Source organism: Odocoileus virginianus, chromosome 1 (genome assembly GCF_023699985.2).
Source record: "Odocoileus virginianus isolate 20LAN1187 ecotype Illinois chromosome 1, Ovbor_1.2, whole genome shotgun sequence".
Taxonomy (NCBI): Eukaryota; Metazoa; Chordata; class Mammalia; order Artiodactyla; family Cervidae; genus Odocoileus; species Odocoileus virginianus.
Window position 1 is genome coordinate 76,422,380 of NC_069674.1, and position 18,192 is coordinate 76,440,571.

Consider the following 18,192-nt stretch of genomic DNA (forward strand, 5'->3'; position numbering starts at 1 on the left):
ACAGTTGCCTCTTTATTTCCATTCTGTCTTACATAGACTGTACCAAATTTGACTTTAGAAACAACAATTTTACCACATTTTATTTTCAGATATCTTTTAAAAATCAAATTTGTAAATGCAACAAAGCTCATTCAATGATCAGAATTCTCTGAATTAAAATCAGAAATCTGTCATCAACACATTGATATTCGGAATGGTGTTTAAGGACTTACGGATGTGTAAGAATGTTCAGTTTAGTTCAGTTGCTCAGTCGTGTCCAACTCTTTGCAAGTCCGTGGACTACAGCAAGCCAGGCTTCCCTACCCATCACCAACTTCCAGAGCGTACTTAAACTCGTGTCCATTGATTTAATGATGCCATCCAACCATCTCATCCTTTGCCATCCCCTTCTCTTCCTGCCTTCAATCTTTTCCAGCATCAGGACCCTTTCAAATGAGTCAGTTCTTCGCATCAGGTGGCCAAAGTATTGGAGTTTCAGCTTCAGCGTCAGTGTTCCCAATGAATACTCAGCATCAATTTCCTTTGCGATGGACTGGTTGGTTCTCCTTGCAGTCCAAGGGACTCTCAAGAGTCTTCTCCAGCAACACAGTTCAAAAGCATCAATTCTTTGGTGCTTAGCTTTCTTTATAGTCCAACTCTCACATCCATAAATGACTACTGGAAAAACCATAGCTTTGATTGGATGGACTTTTATTGGCAAAGTAAGGTCTCTGCTTTTTAATATGCTGTCTAGGTTGGACACAGATTTTCTTCCAAGGAGCAAGCATCTTTTAAGGACGTTACCAGCCATTTTATCTGTCCCATGTTTGTTGTCCCACTGTACTAAATATAATCACCACAAGGGCAAGAGAACTCATTGACATTGTTCAGTTGTGGTCCTAGCACCTAGCAAATTGTTGAACTGTGTCTGCTTGCCCTATTTATACTATTTGTTGAGTGAATAAATCAACTTGAATCTATATTTCTTATTCCCCAAATTTATGCTTTTCCTACTTCAATTGGAAGGAAGGACAAACACTTCAGCCCAGTAAATTGACAGAAAGCACCTAAGTCAATCATTCAGCTTCTCATTCTCATTCCAATTCTTTGAGTTCTTGCTCTGGCTCCTCAGGGATTTTTATTGGCATTGTTTTTTTATTTCTTTGTTTGCTTTTTAAAGAAACAGAGGCAAATAACATTTGAAAGGCTCCTCCTGGCTCTAAAAATTATAATTCTGAAATCTATGAACTTTAACTTAAAGTGAATTGTTCCCAGCCTTTTTTTTTCTAAATGCCATGTAATTACAAAAACATGTAAATGATGGAAGGCTGGTATATACAAGCATTTGCCAAAGGAGTCTCTTGGTTTCCAAACCTCTTGGCCCTGAGAATTTACATTTTAATTTATGCTAATGCATTCACAACATAGTTATAGATATAAATCAGTCAAACAGACACTGTGTAGGTGAACATAGCTTAGAACATTAGCTGGGCTTTTCACTTCAATTTCACAAGTAGAATTATTTCAATTACTTCCATCAAGTGATAACCAAGACTTTCTCTCTGTGAATAACTTAAATAACGTTGAACACACCCTGTGTCCATGGTCCCCAAGAGAATTCATAGGGGAAAAGCATTTGAACTTAGAGTTACACCCATTTCTAGTAAATGGATAAAAAAAAAAAATTTTGCAAATATTTACTAAATGGAGTGACATTAGCACTCCATCTACTCTGGCCTTACTAACTGTATGTGAGTTAGTCTCAAGTCATCAGTCATCCTCCAGGTATCACAGGAGAAAGGAGAGCTTACTTCTTACACATTCACTTTCAATGCACACTTTATGTGTGAATCACATCACAAAAAACTGTGGAAAATTCTTAAAGAGATGGGAATACCAGACCACCTGACCTACCTCTTGAGAAATCTGTATGAAGGTCAGGAAGCAACAGTTAGAACTGGACATGGAGCAATAGACTGGTTCCAAATAAGGAACAGAGTACATCAAGGCTGTATACTGTCACCCTGCTTATTTAAGTTCTATGCAGAGCACATCATGAGAAACACTGGGCTGGCCGAAGCACAAGCTGGAATCAAGTTCCAGGAGAAATATCAATAACCTCAGATATGCAGATGATATCACCCTTATGGCAGAAAGCAAAGAAGAACTAGAGAGTCTCTTGATGAAAGTGAAAGAGGAGAGTGAAAAAGTTGGCTTAAAGCTCAACATTCAGAAAACTAAGATCATGGCTCATGGCATCTGGTCCCATCACTTCATTGCAAACAGATGGGGAAACAGAGGAAAAAGTGACAGACTTTATTTTGGGGGGCTTCAAAATCACTGCAGATGGTGACTGTAGCCATAAAATTAAAAGACACTTTCTCCTTGGAAGAAAAGTTATGACAAACCTAGACAGCATATTTAAAAGCATAGACATTACTTTGCCAACAAAGGTCCGTCTAGTCAAGGTTATGCTTTTTCCAGTAGTCATGTATGGATGTGAGAGTTGGACTATAAAGAAAACCGAGCACCGAAGAATTGATGCCTTTGAACTGTGGTGTTGGAGAAGACTCTTGAGAGTCCCTTGGGCTGCAAGGAGATCCAACCAGTCCATCCTATAAGAAATCAATCCTGAATATTCATTGGGAGCACTGATGCTGAAGCTGAAGCTCCAATACTTTGGCCAACTGATGCAAAGAGCTGACTTATTTGAAAAGACCCTGATGGTGGAAAAGATTGAAGGCGGGAGGAGAAGGGGATGACAGAGGATGAGATGGTTGGCTAGCATCATTAAATCAATGGACATGAGTTTGAATAAACTCTGGGAGTTGGTGATGGACAGGGAGGCCTGGTGTGCTGCAGTCCATGGGGTCGCAAAGAGTCGGACATGACTGAGTGACTGAACTGAACTGACGTGTAAATTTACTTACTATTTTCTTAGGTACAACCTACTCCCATATGTGCTACCAGCTTTAAAAAATGTCAGCAATTAATAATGACTGAAGTTGAGATTCCAGTTATGGAAGATGCACTGAACAAAAAGGGCATGACAGAGATGATGCTTCTACTGCCAGCACTGGCTCTTCTTATTGTACTTCATTACCAGACAGAAAACTGATTCAATTAGTTCAACCAGCAAACTAGTTAAAAAAGCTATCATTATCAAGATTATTATAAATATGGGTTTAGATTTCTTAGTACTATATTGGTAACAAATCCCTGTGTTCAAATGGCCTGCTGAGGTATTTCCAGTGATTAATACAAAGTCATCATAATTAAAGCCATTTAGTTACTTAGTTAAGTATCTAGATAAAACTTTTTGCTTTTTTCTGGCAATTCTTATTGTCAAATGCCACTTAAACCAACACTTCATAAAACTTCACTTATCTTGAAAATTTGGAAATCTCTTGGGAGGTTTCTCAGCATATCAGTTCAGGTGTGTGTGTGTTTACATATAATTTATAAGTAAATAGGTGAGTTTTTTAAACTGATATGTATATGCAAGAAAGAAAAGGTTGAAGATATCATTCAAAGCAATCTCTTGGGAGGTTTCTCAGCATATCAGTTCAGGGGGATGTGTGTGTGTGTGTGTGTGTGTGTGTCTCAGTTCAGGGGTGTGTGTGTGTGTGTGTGTCAGTTCAGGGGTGTGTGTGTGTGTGTGTGTGTGTGTGTATCAGTTCCGGGGTGTGTGTGTGTGTACATATAATTTATAAGTAAATAGGTGAGTTTTTTAAACTGATATGTATATGCAAGCAAGAAAAGGTTGAAGATATCATTCAAAGCAATCCAGTCCCCATATCTGTTTACCCAATGTCGTACATAGGGTGAGTAGATAATGCCCACATAATACCACCGAATTTTCCAATCTTAATCCAGTGAGTTCTAAATAAATACACCATATACTACCTTCTGTAAAGGAAGAATTACATGTGCAATCTAAAAGAGAACTATGCATGCCACCACTCCAAAGCAGCTTAGGACCAATGTTTTAACTATCTTTGCAAAAGGAGCACATGCACAGGTGTACAAAGCATTACAAAAATATTAAAACAGACTCAATTTTTGCAAGAAGGCACCAAAAACACATGGCACTTTTCCTACAAGAAACACAATCTGAAATAATCTTTCCTATTATCAGTTTTAACAGTTCCCCCTCCCATGAATTCTAATAAGGCTATATTTCACACAAAGGTGCATGCATTAATTTTAAGGTGTTCATGATAAATATCACTGGGAATGATGGATCAGATCAGTGAAGATTTCTGATTTAAAGTCTAACCATCATTTTTAATCACAGAGATTTTATTTTACCTACTTGCAAGTCACTATTAACAACAGTCAAGGATGAAGCTGGCTGGATAAATACAAGCCATATACATCAAAATTAAATATGGAAAGAATGATGGATAGGTATAATAAATTAAAATTTTAAATCAAAACCATCTTCAGAACTTTTAATTGCAAATCTTGATTTATAACAGCTCCATCACAGGTCCTTCCCGTGCGCCATGGACGCCCACGGCATGTGCAGGGCTGCGCAGCACAGTGACACGCGGCTCCTGCTGTGGATCCCTCTGACTGCACGTCATTCGACTCTCTGCTCTTCCAAATACACATGTGTGAAAGGGGACAAGTCACTCAAGCCCGTTAAACTTTACTTGACTTTTCTGAAAATTATTAAAATAATAGTATGTGCCACAAAAGATGAGTGTGAACGATAACATCACCTACAAAGCATTTATTTCCTAGTTTAGAATAAGCATGTGCATTCATGTTAAGTCACTCAGTCATGCCCACTCTTTGCAACCCTATGGAGTGTAGACTGCCAGGCTCTTCTGTCCATGGGATTCTCCAGGCAAGAATACTAGAGAGGTGCCATGCCTTCCCCCAGGGGATCTTCCCAACCCGGGGATCAAACTCAGTTTTTTATACTTCTTGCACTGGCAGGCGGATTCTTTACCACTAGCACCACTTGGGAAGTCCATTAAGCTAACATAAATTTGAGCGACTATTATTATATATATTATATAACTATTATTATAATCTAATCCAAACAAAGAGCATTGAAAATATTCAAACCATTTATTTTAGATTCACAAACAAAAAAGGCAACTCTGATTATACCATTTATTTTCCTGAAGCAATTAATATTCTCTCTATATACTATCTCCTATGACGATTCAACAATAATCATTAGCAGAGCCTCAAATAAAGGCCACATACTATCAGATAATTTTAAAAAAAGAGAGAGAAAGGAAACTAGACTTTGATTCCTTCTTTAATAATTAGAACATATTTCCTCACTGTTTGATACAGACTGCTTTTGGTTCATTCTAGAAGCAGACTGCTATTTCTATAAAATAAAATGAATGATTGGCCTTTTAAAAAGACATTTAGAAAGGACATTATGTTGGGATTAATTTTAATGTAGACAAGGCCAGTAAGAAAATAAATAGCAACATAAATATGCAAGGGAATTCAGCAGACTAGCCAAATGTCCCAGACAGGTCACATTTTTAACATAATCAATAAAATAAAATGTAGCGAATAAATCAACCTAATTTATCGACATGGGAATTCTGGGTTGAATTTATTTCATTTGGATTTCAGTCCAAAACATAGATCTTAGAATTAGGTTAATAAGGGTTTGCAATGATCTGCTTTCTCTTTGCTTGCTTTAGGAATTAAGAAAATAGTGCTGCATGCTAGCACAACTCAAGCCTTCTGCAGAATCTACTTCGCTAAACCTTTAGGAAAGTTAAAGATTTATTGGGACAGATGTCTCTAAAAACCAAAACAAGAACCTAAATAAATTTTAAAACTAAGGAGAGGGCAGTTCCTCATTGGTATAGTGGCATCTCCACCCATCAAAACTAAGGAGAACCTGAATGTGGAATTTCATAACTAAGTGTTGCATTGTTAGCTATTTTCCATTTTATTTAGACATTTAATTATCTTTTCTAATCTGGATATATACCACTCACAAGGATTTCACAACAAATTTCTACATTGCAGTCACATGCACTTCTAAACGTGTTTTAGAAGATTCTATTTCAATTTTTATTTTGTTAAGTATTTTCTTAAGTTTTTCACACAAATGTAATGATATCCTTAACAATAAAATAATTCAAATTAGTACTCTTTAATTATTGTTAACACACACACATGCATAAATGTGTCCCCATGGAGAACTAAAATCACTTCAAATCAATATTAAACTTATTGTAATAATATTAATAATTATTAATTTAAAAAATTACACTCACTAATATTTCTAGGTTGCCTACTGTAAGATAAGGAATATTCTAAATGCTTTATATGCATTAACTAATTTAATTTTCACATAACTGTATGAGGTAGGTATCACTATTACCTTTACTTTTCAAGCCAAGAGGGAAAAACAGACAGGTTAGGTGACTGCCAAATCACCATGCCAGAAAATGGCACATCTGGGATTCAAATGCTTGCAGTGGAACTCTGAAATATAATCTCTTAAGTATCATATTCTATTTCCTCCATATAACAATGTACTGATACATAGTAATTATACATGTATGTATTGTTATTAATTGGGGAAAATAGTTTCATATGGAAGAATGTATGAGTGAAATATCATATCTCTATTTTATCTTAAAATATTTAAGCAAATAATAGACACAGCAACTATGGAGACTCAGTTTATTATTTTTTCTTTTTTATATTTAAAACAATTTTCTTGATAAAAAGTTAAAAACTAATCTTACATTAAAACATTATGTGTACATTAATGCTGTAGTCTCTCTGAAAATGAAATTCAGCAACTTACTATTATTAAATGCAAAATTAGACAAAATTTAGTTCAATGGACTAACAGGCTTGATTTCATGTTTCACAAATATTCATAAAAGCTTAGTTTATCAGATCTCTTCAGTCTTAGAACCAAAATTTCTGATCTTATATTACTTGCAGTAATTGCCTACAAATATTCTAACTCTAATACTTATTCTCAACTTGAATCAGTTTTAGACATAGGGCAAACCTGACTGTCTGTATGTCTTTACTTAGCCCTCATGATTGAACCAGAGGCTAATGGGAAGAAGGAACACATGAGAGAAAAGGAAAGAACAAGGTCCACTCTGTTCCCATCTTCAAATGTCTATATTAAAAAAAATTAATTCAAAGACAGTCCATAGTCAAAGCCAATCTTGCCAATCCTCTCTTAATCTTGTTTCCACCCAACCTTGAAGCAAAACAAACATTTCCCTTTACTACCATGTTCGCAGATTTCCTCTTTACTCTGCAAATACAGCACCACCTAAAAGGTGAGCAACCTTCACAAACGCCATGTGAGCAACTGGGGAACTGAAGCACGTAACCAACTGTCCAATGCAATAGCATCATGTCAGCAGTTACTGTAAATCGTTAAAGAGAGAAAATGATTAAGACCCTTCTCTCAAGACACAAAAATGTAATAAAGAAGATTATCCCTATATAAAAATACTATAGTGTATGGTATTAGACCATTAAAACCAAAAATGTGTAACAAGTTATTTAGGGTACTCAGAAGAAGGAAATACCATTTGCTATCTAGAAAAACCAAGGCAGGCTTCAACAGTAGGTAGTATTTGAATTAGTTTTTAAAGACTACTTAGCACAAAATGTGTAGGATATTATAATCAGGTAATTAGAGGAGAGAATATGCTAATATTAACTGGCACAAGGGACAGAAATGATCACTTTACATTTCTAGTGTGGCTATGTACTTTATGTACCTTTTGTCTACCAGGAGAATTGTGGCTAACCAAATAACCAAATAATTTAGCCCAGTAATACTTACATTTTGAAGTTTCAAAGCAAAAATCTGTGTGAATGAATATAGTCATAGTTTTTTGTAATATTACACAATCCTAAGGGACATTACTTTTACCCTTATTTCAGTCACCACTTTAGTTAAATCTGGCTGTCACTAAGTTTTTATTTTTATACCCAGAAGGTGAATATAAATAGCATCGATCTAGAGTAGCATGGAGATTATAAAATGTCCCTGAGGAACTGTCTTATATCAAAGTACTTGAAAAGCTTACAACGTGACAGCTCTCCACAAACTAATTCAGATGTAGCTAATAGAAAGTTACACTCCAAAGAGATAACTGATCACCTTTAAATGCTTGCTTTACCTTTAAGTGAGGCCATGAATCATCATTATAATGAACAAAATCAATAGATTACACTTGAATATGTCATTCTTTATATTCAAATCTTAACTTGGTGATGGACAAATAAACATGGAAGAAAAATAGGAACAATTAGTCTTTAAGTCAACATAAACTAAAATTATGGGCTTTTACATATGATTTACTTCTATTATGAAAGCTACTTTTTCCTCATTTCCATCTATTCTTATTCTACACACCCTACCCTGCCTTCAAGACCTTTCCTTAAGTGTTGGTGTGCTGAGGATTCTATCCCTGTATTATGTTAAGGCAATTCTAATTATTCTCTGTGTGTGTAGATGTGTGATACAGACAGAGAATAAGATAACAAGGAGAGTGGAACTGGGGCAAGCTGGAGAATGTATGACATCCAAAGGCAAGCTCCTTGGCTTTTGTGTCAGCACATCAAAATATATCTACAGCTAAATCTGGCCTACCTATTTTCTATAGCTTCACATTACTGGCAAGATTTCAGAAAGAGAAAGATAAATACATATGCTAATGCATAAATACAGAATCTAGAAAAATGGTACTCAAGAATTTATTTACAGGGCAACAATGGAGAAACAGCCATAGAGAATAGGCTTATGGACATGGGGAGAGGGGAGGAGAGGGTGAGATGTATGGAAAGAGTAACAGAGACACTTACATTACCATGTATAAATAAATAACCTACAGGAATTTGCTGTATGGCTCAGGAAACTCCAACAGGGGCTCTGTATCAACCTAGAGGAGTGGGCTGGGGAGGGAGATGGGAGGGAGGTTCAAAAGGAAGGGATATATGTATACCTACGATTCATGTTGAGGTTTGACAGCAAACAACAAAATTCTGTAAAGCAATTATCCTTCAATAAAAAATAAATTAATTTAAAAAATAAAGACTATATATTTCTATTGCAGAAAACATTTTGGTCACAGCGATCAAAACATATGCATTAAGAACTAAATAATACTAAATACAGGACAAAATGTTATAATTATTTTACTATAAGTGAGAATTTTCTGCTCCATTCCAAGTTGAAGAATTTGACTATATTAATAGAAGTTTATAGAAGTCACTCAATTGAAGGGGTAGATGTGGGCATTAACTTCCATATGCCAGGAAGAGCAAATTGAAGTTAAGTATAGAAACTACTAATTAACTCCCAACTACTATTCTCTCTATTCTCTCTTTGGTAATGGAACTTTGTATTTTATTTGCCTACATGCTTAGGGGAAGGTGGGAGGAAGATGGGGAATTACATTGCACATCTTCTGGCAACTAGGTAACACTAGTAATTAAGTAGTAGACAACAGGTGCAGACAGATGTGTCTTCTGTAATTTCCAGAATATGACCTTCAGGGCCATCTGACTCCTTTCTGAAGTACAGAATTCAAATGTCACTGTGGATAGTGCAGCATCCATTTTGGACCATAAAATAGAAAAGCTATTTTGAGGAGAGGAAAAAATCATGAGAGAAAGATTTGTAGGGCCTGGATATAGAGTTGCTTAGGCCTTGCACACAGAAAGTGCCATTAGAGAGGAATACTCTTTTGTTTTGCTTTAGCATTTTCAGTTTAGCATATTTCAGTCTCTCTGTAATAGCTAAACTAATATACCAATCATAAAACACAGTTCATTTTTATTCACCATCTAAGGGTCTACAAGAGCAATACTATTAACATATCTAAAGCACTTTAAACTACCCCAAAAAAGTTATAGTAAATTGTAAAATATATTATCTTACAATTCTTTACAAATTCTTAAAAGTTTTATGTGAAATGGCCCAACTCCAGCAAACCTGATGAAGTTAGCAGGATTTCAAGAATATGTAGAACTAAAATGAAATTTTTGGATCACAGAATTAGCTGTAGCACATCTAAGATGAGAGAAAAACAGTTTGAATTTAAATAGGTGTTCATGCTTATAAGCAACTACAATTTTAAAGCTGGATGGGAACATGAATCCAACTAAATGTATGACATGGTCAGCTTGTTAAGAAAGCCATTCGCCCTAGTCTAGTTAAGTTTAGCATGCAACGTAATATAAAACTTTTAATACTCACATCAAGATCATCCTTTGCATTGTAGTAGACAACTTCATTGCTCTATAAAAAAAGGAAAAAGGAATGCTTTATTGATTTGATTAAAAACATAAAAACATATTGGATCAAACATTAAGTATATTTTATTCACATATGAAATAAGACTCACATAGTATTCCTTTTATGATATGTTCCACAAGACCCATAAATATTAGCCAGTATTTTCTACAAGAACATATTAAAACACTATATCAGTGACATTAGAAAAGCACATCTTGCAATGGAGCAAAATACCTCAGTGCAAATCTGAGGTCAATTTGTCAAGAAAAAATTGAAAAATCTTTAACACAAATAATTTATACATAGACACACACACTGTCTCTCTCTCTGTCTCTTCACCTAAATCATGAAATGATAGATAGGATAATTCTAGACTACGGAATAACTGGCTTGTTAAAATTTGGCTAAAACCATTATGTTTAAAAAATATACATCAAGTGTCAAAATTATTCTTTGAAGAAAAGTGTAGCTGCATGACATTAGCAGGAATTTCTTCAGGAAAATCAGATAAGGAATCAAGATTGTCTGTGAATTTAGACAGCAAAAATATCAGATAATCCAACACTCTTAATGGTCTCATATTCTACTAAAGTAGCAAATGAGTGTTAACTTTTCAAGAATGAATGTGTGTGGACATTTCTACTAGCTATCAATGTTGCTGAATATGTCATAAATATAAATTATGGACATAAATTGTGTTACAGAGGAAAAACGGAAAGGAAAGTGGATAAAACAACTCAAGGAATTTTCAATTCTTGTTCTATCTACAAGGCTAGTTCTATGCAATTTAAAAATAACACATATATACTGATTTTTTAAAAATTTCTTTTCCTAAACTGATTGAAGATGTGTGTTCTTCATCTTCTGTATGTCTTTTGTATTTTGAGTATCATGTAAAAGTGCACTTATCTCTGTCTCTTAAACATTTACAAATAAGGATAATCCAAAAGTTTATTAACAAAAACACAATTGATAGAATTTTGTTTAATTACTTGAGGAAAATAGAATAAATTAGTGCTTCTTAAAGTATGTTCTAAAGAAAATTACTAGTTCTTAAAGATGTAATAGATTTTTTATAGGCAAAACTATTCCATGGTCATGATTTCAGAATAAATTATAAAGTTAAAATTGTCTCTTTTCACCAGTAATTTATACAGCTTCAGTGTATGAATGCACATTATAATCTCCAAAAGAAGAAGAGATTGAGATCTTGTTTTGTTTTTATTTGGGTAGGGGCACAGATTCTGCCTATTTTTTGATTTGAGAAATATACTATGATAGTGAAGATTTATAAAATACAGATCTCTCTGAAGACCAAATAACCAACCAAACACTACATACATAAATATAGGAATATAAGATTTGTAATACTGAAAAAAACTTGGGAGTTTTAATTTCATTTAGCATCATTAACATTTTTAAAACTACCATTTAATATTATTTTTTTTAAAAGAATAAGTAGCTAGAGAATTTTCATACACATAAAACTTCTATGTCCTGGAACATTTATTACTTATAGCATTAGGTTTGTAACAAAGGTAAAATACAAATCAGAACTCATCACATACATAAATCAAGAGACCCTTTGGAATTCTCCTGAGACTCAAATCCAATTACTAGTTTATTGATCCCTCATGGAACCCTGTAATTTATGCTTAGGAGACAATTTTTGATTTAGATTGTGGATTCTATCAAAATTTAAAACACTGAATAAGTTTACTTCATTTTAGATATTATGTTTGCCAACTGATTACTTATATTTACCAAATTGGAACATTTGGAAAACAAGGTAAAATAGTATTAAATTTCATGCAGTTCAGTAGCATCCTTTCAAAACTCATTCACCACCTATTTGTAAATACATCTGTGCCAAGAAAGACACAAAGCTAATTAAAGATACCCACCTCTATTTTTAGGTAAAATAAAATGTTCAGATAACTATATAAAATAATTCATTTATTTAGGATTACACTTAGTCCATGGAACCAGAGCTAATGGACTACAATGATTACTTAAAATCTTTTCTTATGTGTGACACATGGTCACAGTAACAAAGAGAATTTATTTATTATATAAAAGATGAAGAGTATCACACACAGTGTTAGAAGAGGGTAAGGTGTGATAAAGAAACACTAGTTTTAACTCAAGCTAAGTATTTGACTCTACTAAGATAGACTGTGACTGAAGTTGAAATAAAAATTAAAATAGAGAAAAATCTTTTTGAGAATTTCAGTATTTTTCCTTTGTCACTATATTATACTTTATATAAAACCTCACTATTGCCCTTTCTTTTAGAAGTTCTATATTGCTTCTAAAATTGTTATTGAAAATGTGTATTGCTAACTGTATGTAACTTTTATGTATGGATTTACAGGCAATTTTCCGAAAATCATCAGACATGTAATGCCAAACCTGGCTTTTTTTTTTAAATTTTTTTAAGCAAACTGAAAACAAAATATATTAGGCATAAAGTGATACTGCATGCCAAACATCAGTACTTCTTGTGACTAGGTAGTTTATATTTCTACATTTAAGGAGCTCTTTCCTTATACAAAGCCCAAGTCTAACATGGTCAAAATATCAGTTCAGTTCAGTTCAGTAACTCAGTTGCAACACTTTGCAACCCCGTGGACTGCAGCACGCCAGGCTTCCCTGTCCATCACCAATGCCCAGAGTTTACTTAAACTCATGTCCATTGAGTCGATGATGCCATCCAACCATCATCATCCTCTGTCGTCCCCTTCTCCTCCCACCTTCAATCTTTTCCAGCATCAGGGTCTTTTCAAAATAGGAAAAGGAGTACGTCAAGGCTGTATTGTCACCCTGTACTGTCATCCTGCTTATTTAACTTATATGCAGAATACATCATGAGAAATGCTGGGCTGGATGAGGCACAAGTGGAATCAAGAATAACCAGTCAAAATATAAATGCAAAGAAAAACAAGTGTGTCTTTTTTATATGACAACAACATATCTCGGAAGTACTTAATCAAACACATATGCTTAGACAGGCTATCACATTGCAATAAGAGAACACAGACCTGAGTGGAATGTGCAACTGATGATGTCCACTGTATTAAAACAAAATTTCTTTTCTTCAATAAATGTGATATTGCTTTTGGCTCAGAAGCTTTTCTTTAATCTTTATAAGTACACTTTCCTTTCTCAAACCTCAGACTTTGCATTGATAGCATGTATACTGCATTATTCCCTTATTTTATCTAACAGAAAAGCTAAATTGATCAACTTTAGTAAAGATAAATCACCATAGGGCATCAGGATTTGGGAAAACTGTAACTCTGTATTTAATCTGTCAACCTAGTCCACCTACATGGCAGCATGATGTTAAAATAAATGGCAAATATCCATGCGACCTTTAAATTATGTAACTATACAAAAACGTTTTAGGTCACAATTCATCATAATTTCTTGTGGAAAATTGCAGTGATTTGCTTTACTATGGCTTTTGTTTACATAATTTCAGAATTCTTTGATTCATAAATAATTTTGAATATAGACTTGAGAAAAATCATAATTTTAATAATGATAATCTTAATTCTCTTTCTTATCACATTCATTTAGAGCCATCTCTTCTGCCTCATAGAGGTACATATTAGCTCTTCTATTATATATGTGTGTGTGTGTGTGTGTGTGTGTATAAATATATGTATATATATTTTCAGATGTGTGAAGCTACATTAAACTAAATCAGTCTGAAATCAAATCACATAAATCACTGAATCACCAGAATAAATCCAGAAACAATTTTTAGATGATTGGGTTAAAGGACAGTTTCCAGGAATAAAGGACAATTCACAGTGAATCAGGCCTACTTCTATGCCCTGATATTTACATAGGGATAAATTTTGGTTAAAATGAACTCTATGCTAAAAGAAAATTAGGGAAAGATATTATTTAAAAAGAGCTAACAGTTACTGGTCTGTGTGGGGGCAACTGGAGGAGAGGCAGGAGTATCAGTCAGCTGAGTGCCCTTTGCCCTGCTTCTGGCTCCATCTCACCTAGACTTAGTATAGGAAGATACCGAGTTCTCCTGACCAAGAGATGAAGCCACACACCCCACTCATTCAACAGCACTCTTCTGACATCATTCAGTGCTAAATGCAGGGGCAACAAAGATGTAGACTATTAACCCTGACCTAAGAGTCAAGTTCTGGCCCTCCTGATTCACATGTGACAAGATGTGGAGGCAGCTGGGCCAGTTGCTTCAATCTGCTCTAACTGAAGAATATCTCTTATCATACATGGATGGTATGACCACATAACACAAAATCTTCCTAGATATTAAAACAGGTGACAGTGAAGAATTTCAGATATTTGAGACATTCCTCCTCTGTTGATCAAGTCAAGCATGTGTGTTTGCACATGTGTGTGTATGGTCCTAATTGTTTGCCTATTCTATCACTCAAAATTCTTTCAGTCCCTTTTCCAGAAGGTACACAGTTGTATCAGTATCATTTAAGACTGCAAAACTATAGCATATAAACTAATTATCACTGGCACAGATTATAGAGTTGAGTCATCTTCTTTCCCTGCTATCCTTCTAGCTGAACATTTTCATGCAATTATTAAATAACATCGTCTTAGAAGGAATTTTACACCCAAACACGGGGGATATCCATGGATTTCAGTGCATTATGTGCAACCTGATAGCATACAGCTAGCAAGAGCCTCAAACTAGATTCATAGATTACTTACACCTTTAGAGAGCTATTTTTCCTAATTTAAACACCACCAGATGACAGGAACAAATTGTTTGTGATTTTGAACCAAGTAGTTTAGTTATTTATTATCTCCTTGAAACAAATTTATCCAAATGGTTCATGCTAATACAATATTGCTGTTTACTGAAATTTAAAACATCCCCTAGCAAGCTGACAGATAAATGACTTTAGTTTCCCAGTGCCTACTGGGAGTCAAAAATTCAATCTGGACAAGATAGACCATTCCATCATAAAAACATACTGTGAATGACAGTACCTTGCATGCCACTTGCCTATAAAATGCAGCCTCTGATGAATAGTTCATGTTAAAAACCTGAACCATAAGCACAAAGCTTCAATCTGGGAATAATATGTTGCCAAGGATAAGATTTAAGTGTTGGAACCAAAAATTAGGATTTTATAGCCAATATCTGAAATATATGACACATTTAAAACTCAAATAGATATTAACTTCCTCTCCAAGTTACTAATTTTATTTTCTGGGTTATACACTTGACTCTACATATGATCCACAGCATGAAAAATTTGGGGCAACTCTATTGCCTGCTAAATCACTTAAAAAAAAACAAACTCATTTTCATTTTATCTTTCTTTAGTTCCAAATATGAAGTCAACAGGATGAACAATAAGGGTGGGTGTGTGTGGGGGGGGGGGGGTGTGGGTGTGTGTGTACTGTGCCCAGTTGTCTCTCTTTGTGACCCTATGGACTGTAGCCCATCAGGCTCCTCTCTGTCCATGGGATTCTTCAGACAAGAATATTAGAATGATTTGCCATTTCCTCCTCCAGGGGATCTTTAAGATCCAGGGACAGAATCCGTTCTTCCTGCATCTCCTGCATTGCAGGTGGATTCTTTACCACTGAGCTACCAGGAAAGCCCAACATAAAGGATACTCTACATATGAGTTGTGTTAATGATTCCTGCCAAACAAGATCCATACTGTTTAGTTCAAATCATTTAAATTTCAAATATTTTTTGATTAACATATGGTAGTAACAATTTGACCTGGTAACCAGAACCAGCATGCCAATGAAGCAGACATAAGAGACATGGGTTTAATCCCTGGGTCAGGAAGAAACCCTGAAGGAGGGCTTAGCAACCCACTCGAATATTCTTGCCTAGAGAATCCCAGGGACAGAGAAGCCTGGTGGGCTACAGTCTATAAGGTCACAAAGAGTCTATCATGACTGGAGTGACTTCGCACACATGCATACAACCAGACACACCACTACTATTGACTGTGCCCAAATCAACCATGGTACATGAGATGGGATAACTAGCAGCACTGATTATAGTACTGTGTGAATAAAACTTAGGAAGATATTTTGGTGTGGGGGGAGAGAGGCAGAATGTGTATGATTTTGTGTATCTTCGTGTGTGTTTGGGCGGTGGTGTGAATGTAAGTGAAGTTTCCAAAGATAGCTAAAAGTAGCTGAAGCACTAAAGAAAGTGGGTTCTTAAAAAAAGGTTGTTTTGGGGTTTTATTTATGCCATTATATCCATTTGGGGTTTGGAATGATGAAAATGTTGTTTATAAAGAGAAAAAAAGAAAAACATGGGCAAAGGTCCATTTACAGATCCATTCCCAGATCACTAGATTGAAAGCACGTGATTCACATCATATATAAGAGACAATAAAGAATTGACATCAAGTGCTGAGCACAGTGCCTGTATGGGCCCCCTACAAATTATCAGCTATTGTTTTACAAATTGAAACATAAAAGTCAGGAATATCCCTAGAATTTATCTATTAGCTTTATCTGGTAATTGCATATGAATTAAAGTAAATGTTTACAACTTTATGTTCTTAGATCATATACTATGCTATGAGTCTATTTAACTCATGTAAAGTCCCTTCTTCAAAGATTCCATATAGCAGAATGGTATTACTAGCTGTTATTTTTATTTTTAATCTGATAAATGAGGGGATTTATAAGAAAGTGTGCAGTCCATGGGGTCAAAAGAGTCAGACACAACTGAGCTACTGAATAGTAACAAGTCTACTACAAAGGGTAGTTGTTAGTTCTCAGACAGTCCTGAATATTCATTGGAAGGACTGATGCTGAAGCTCCAATAATTTGACCACCTGATGCAAAGAGTTGACTCATGGAAAAAGACCTTGATGCTGAGAAAGACTGAAGGCAAAAGGAGAAGAGGACAACAGAGGATGAGATGGGTGGATGGCATCATCAACTCAATGTACACAAGTCTGAGCAAACTCCAGGAGATAGTGAAGGACAGGAAAGCCTAACTGGCTGGAGTTCATGGATTGCAAAGAGTCAGACACAATTTAGCAACTGAACAATAACAACATGCAATCTGTCCATTTATTGTGTTCCTATGGTCCAACCTCCTCTCTGATTCTAAGCATACTCTTTCTAACCCCACTCTCCTTTAAACATCCATCCTCATCTACTTCTGTCTAGAAAAACTCAACTTTGTATTAAACCCAACATTTGTTTGTTCATCCTTACACCTAAACTGTGGAATCTTGCCGGCAAAAATTATACATGCTGTCCTCACATCAAGAAAGTTGGTGTTTCTTTCTTTGAAAAAACTATAGTACACATGTGGGTTTGCTTAGGTCTGTAATTTTTCTTTGTTTGTTTTTCAGAAACTCTTCTATCTTTGGGAAACTGTTTCTTTCAATCATGTGATTCTGATAGCTGGCAAATCATACCATTCTATTTCTCTGACCACAGAAATTAACAGGTGCCTAAGTCTATCCAAAAATAGAATCTCATATCCCTAATCCTTTTTCATAAAAATACACTTCCCTAAGAGTAGTTATGGCTGCAAATGCTTTAATGCTTAAAGCCTCAGTCTTTATGTGCCAGAGGCTACATCTACCTGTTGACTTCTTAATTATAGTCAATATTTTTTTTCCCTTAAGGTTTTTAGAATGTGTTTTTTCACTCCTACAACTGATAGTACCAATACAAATAAAATGTGCTTTTTCGTTCAAATTTCCTGTTACTAACAGGCAATAGTATTGGCTTGAATTTTAATTTCTGTTGGTTGCGTTATGAGACTATAACTGTTCTAGAATGAACTCCCCTCTCCACGTCCTGGATGTGAGCCCCTCCTGCATTCCTTCATCCTTTGTCTTTCCTGTGTGTCCATCTTCTCTTTAATTATATTCAGTGGTTTGCAAAGATTTATGGGATAAAAATCCAGAAGTCTTATTGCATAAAAC

General features: G+C 35.0%; 1 protein-coding gene across 7 annotated transcripts in view; it reads right to left on the reverse strand.

Moving 5' to 3' along the window:
* Window positions 1–18,192, reverse strand: part of CACNA2D1 (calcium voltage-gated channel auxiliary subunit alpha2delta 1) — a 510,209-nt gene that overhangs the window by 184,087 nt on the left and 307,930 nt on the right. For all 7 annotated transcript variants that reach the window (XM_020884065.2, XM_020884063.2, XM_020884064.2 and 4 more), the window contains exon 5: window positions 10,217–10,258. In XM_020884065.2, coding sequence (XP_020739724.1) covers window positions 10,217–10,258 — 42 coding nt within the window. The remainder of the gene's footprint in view (window positions 1–10,216; window positions 10,259–18,192) is intronic.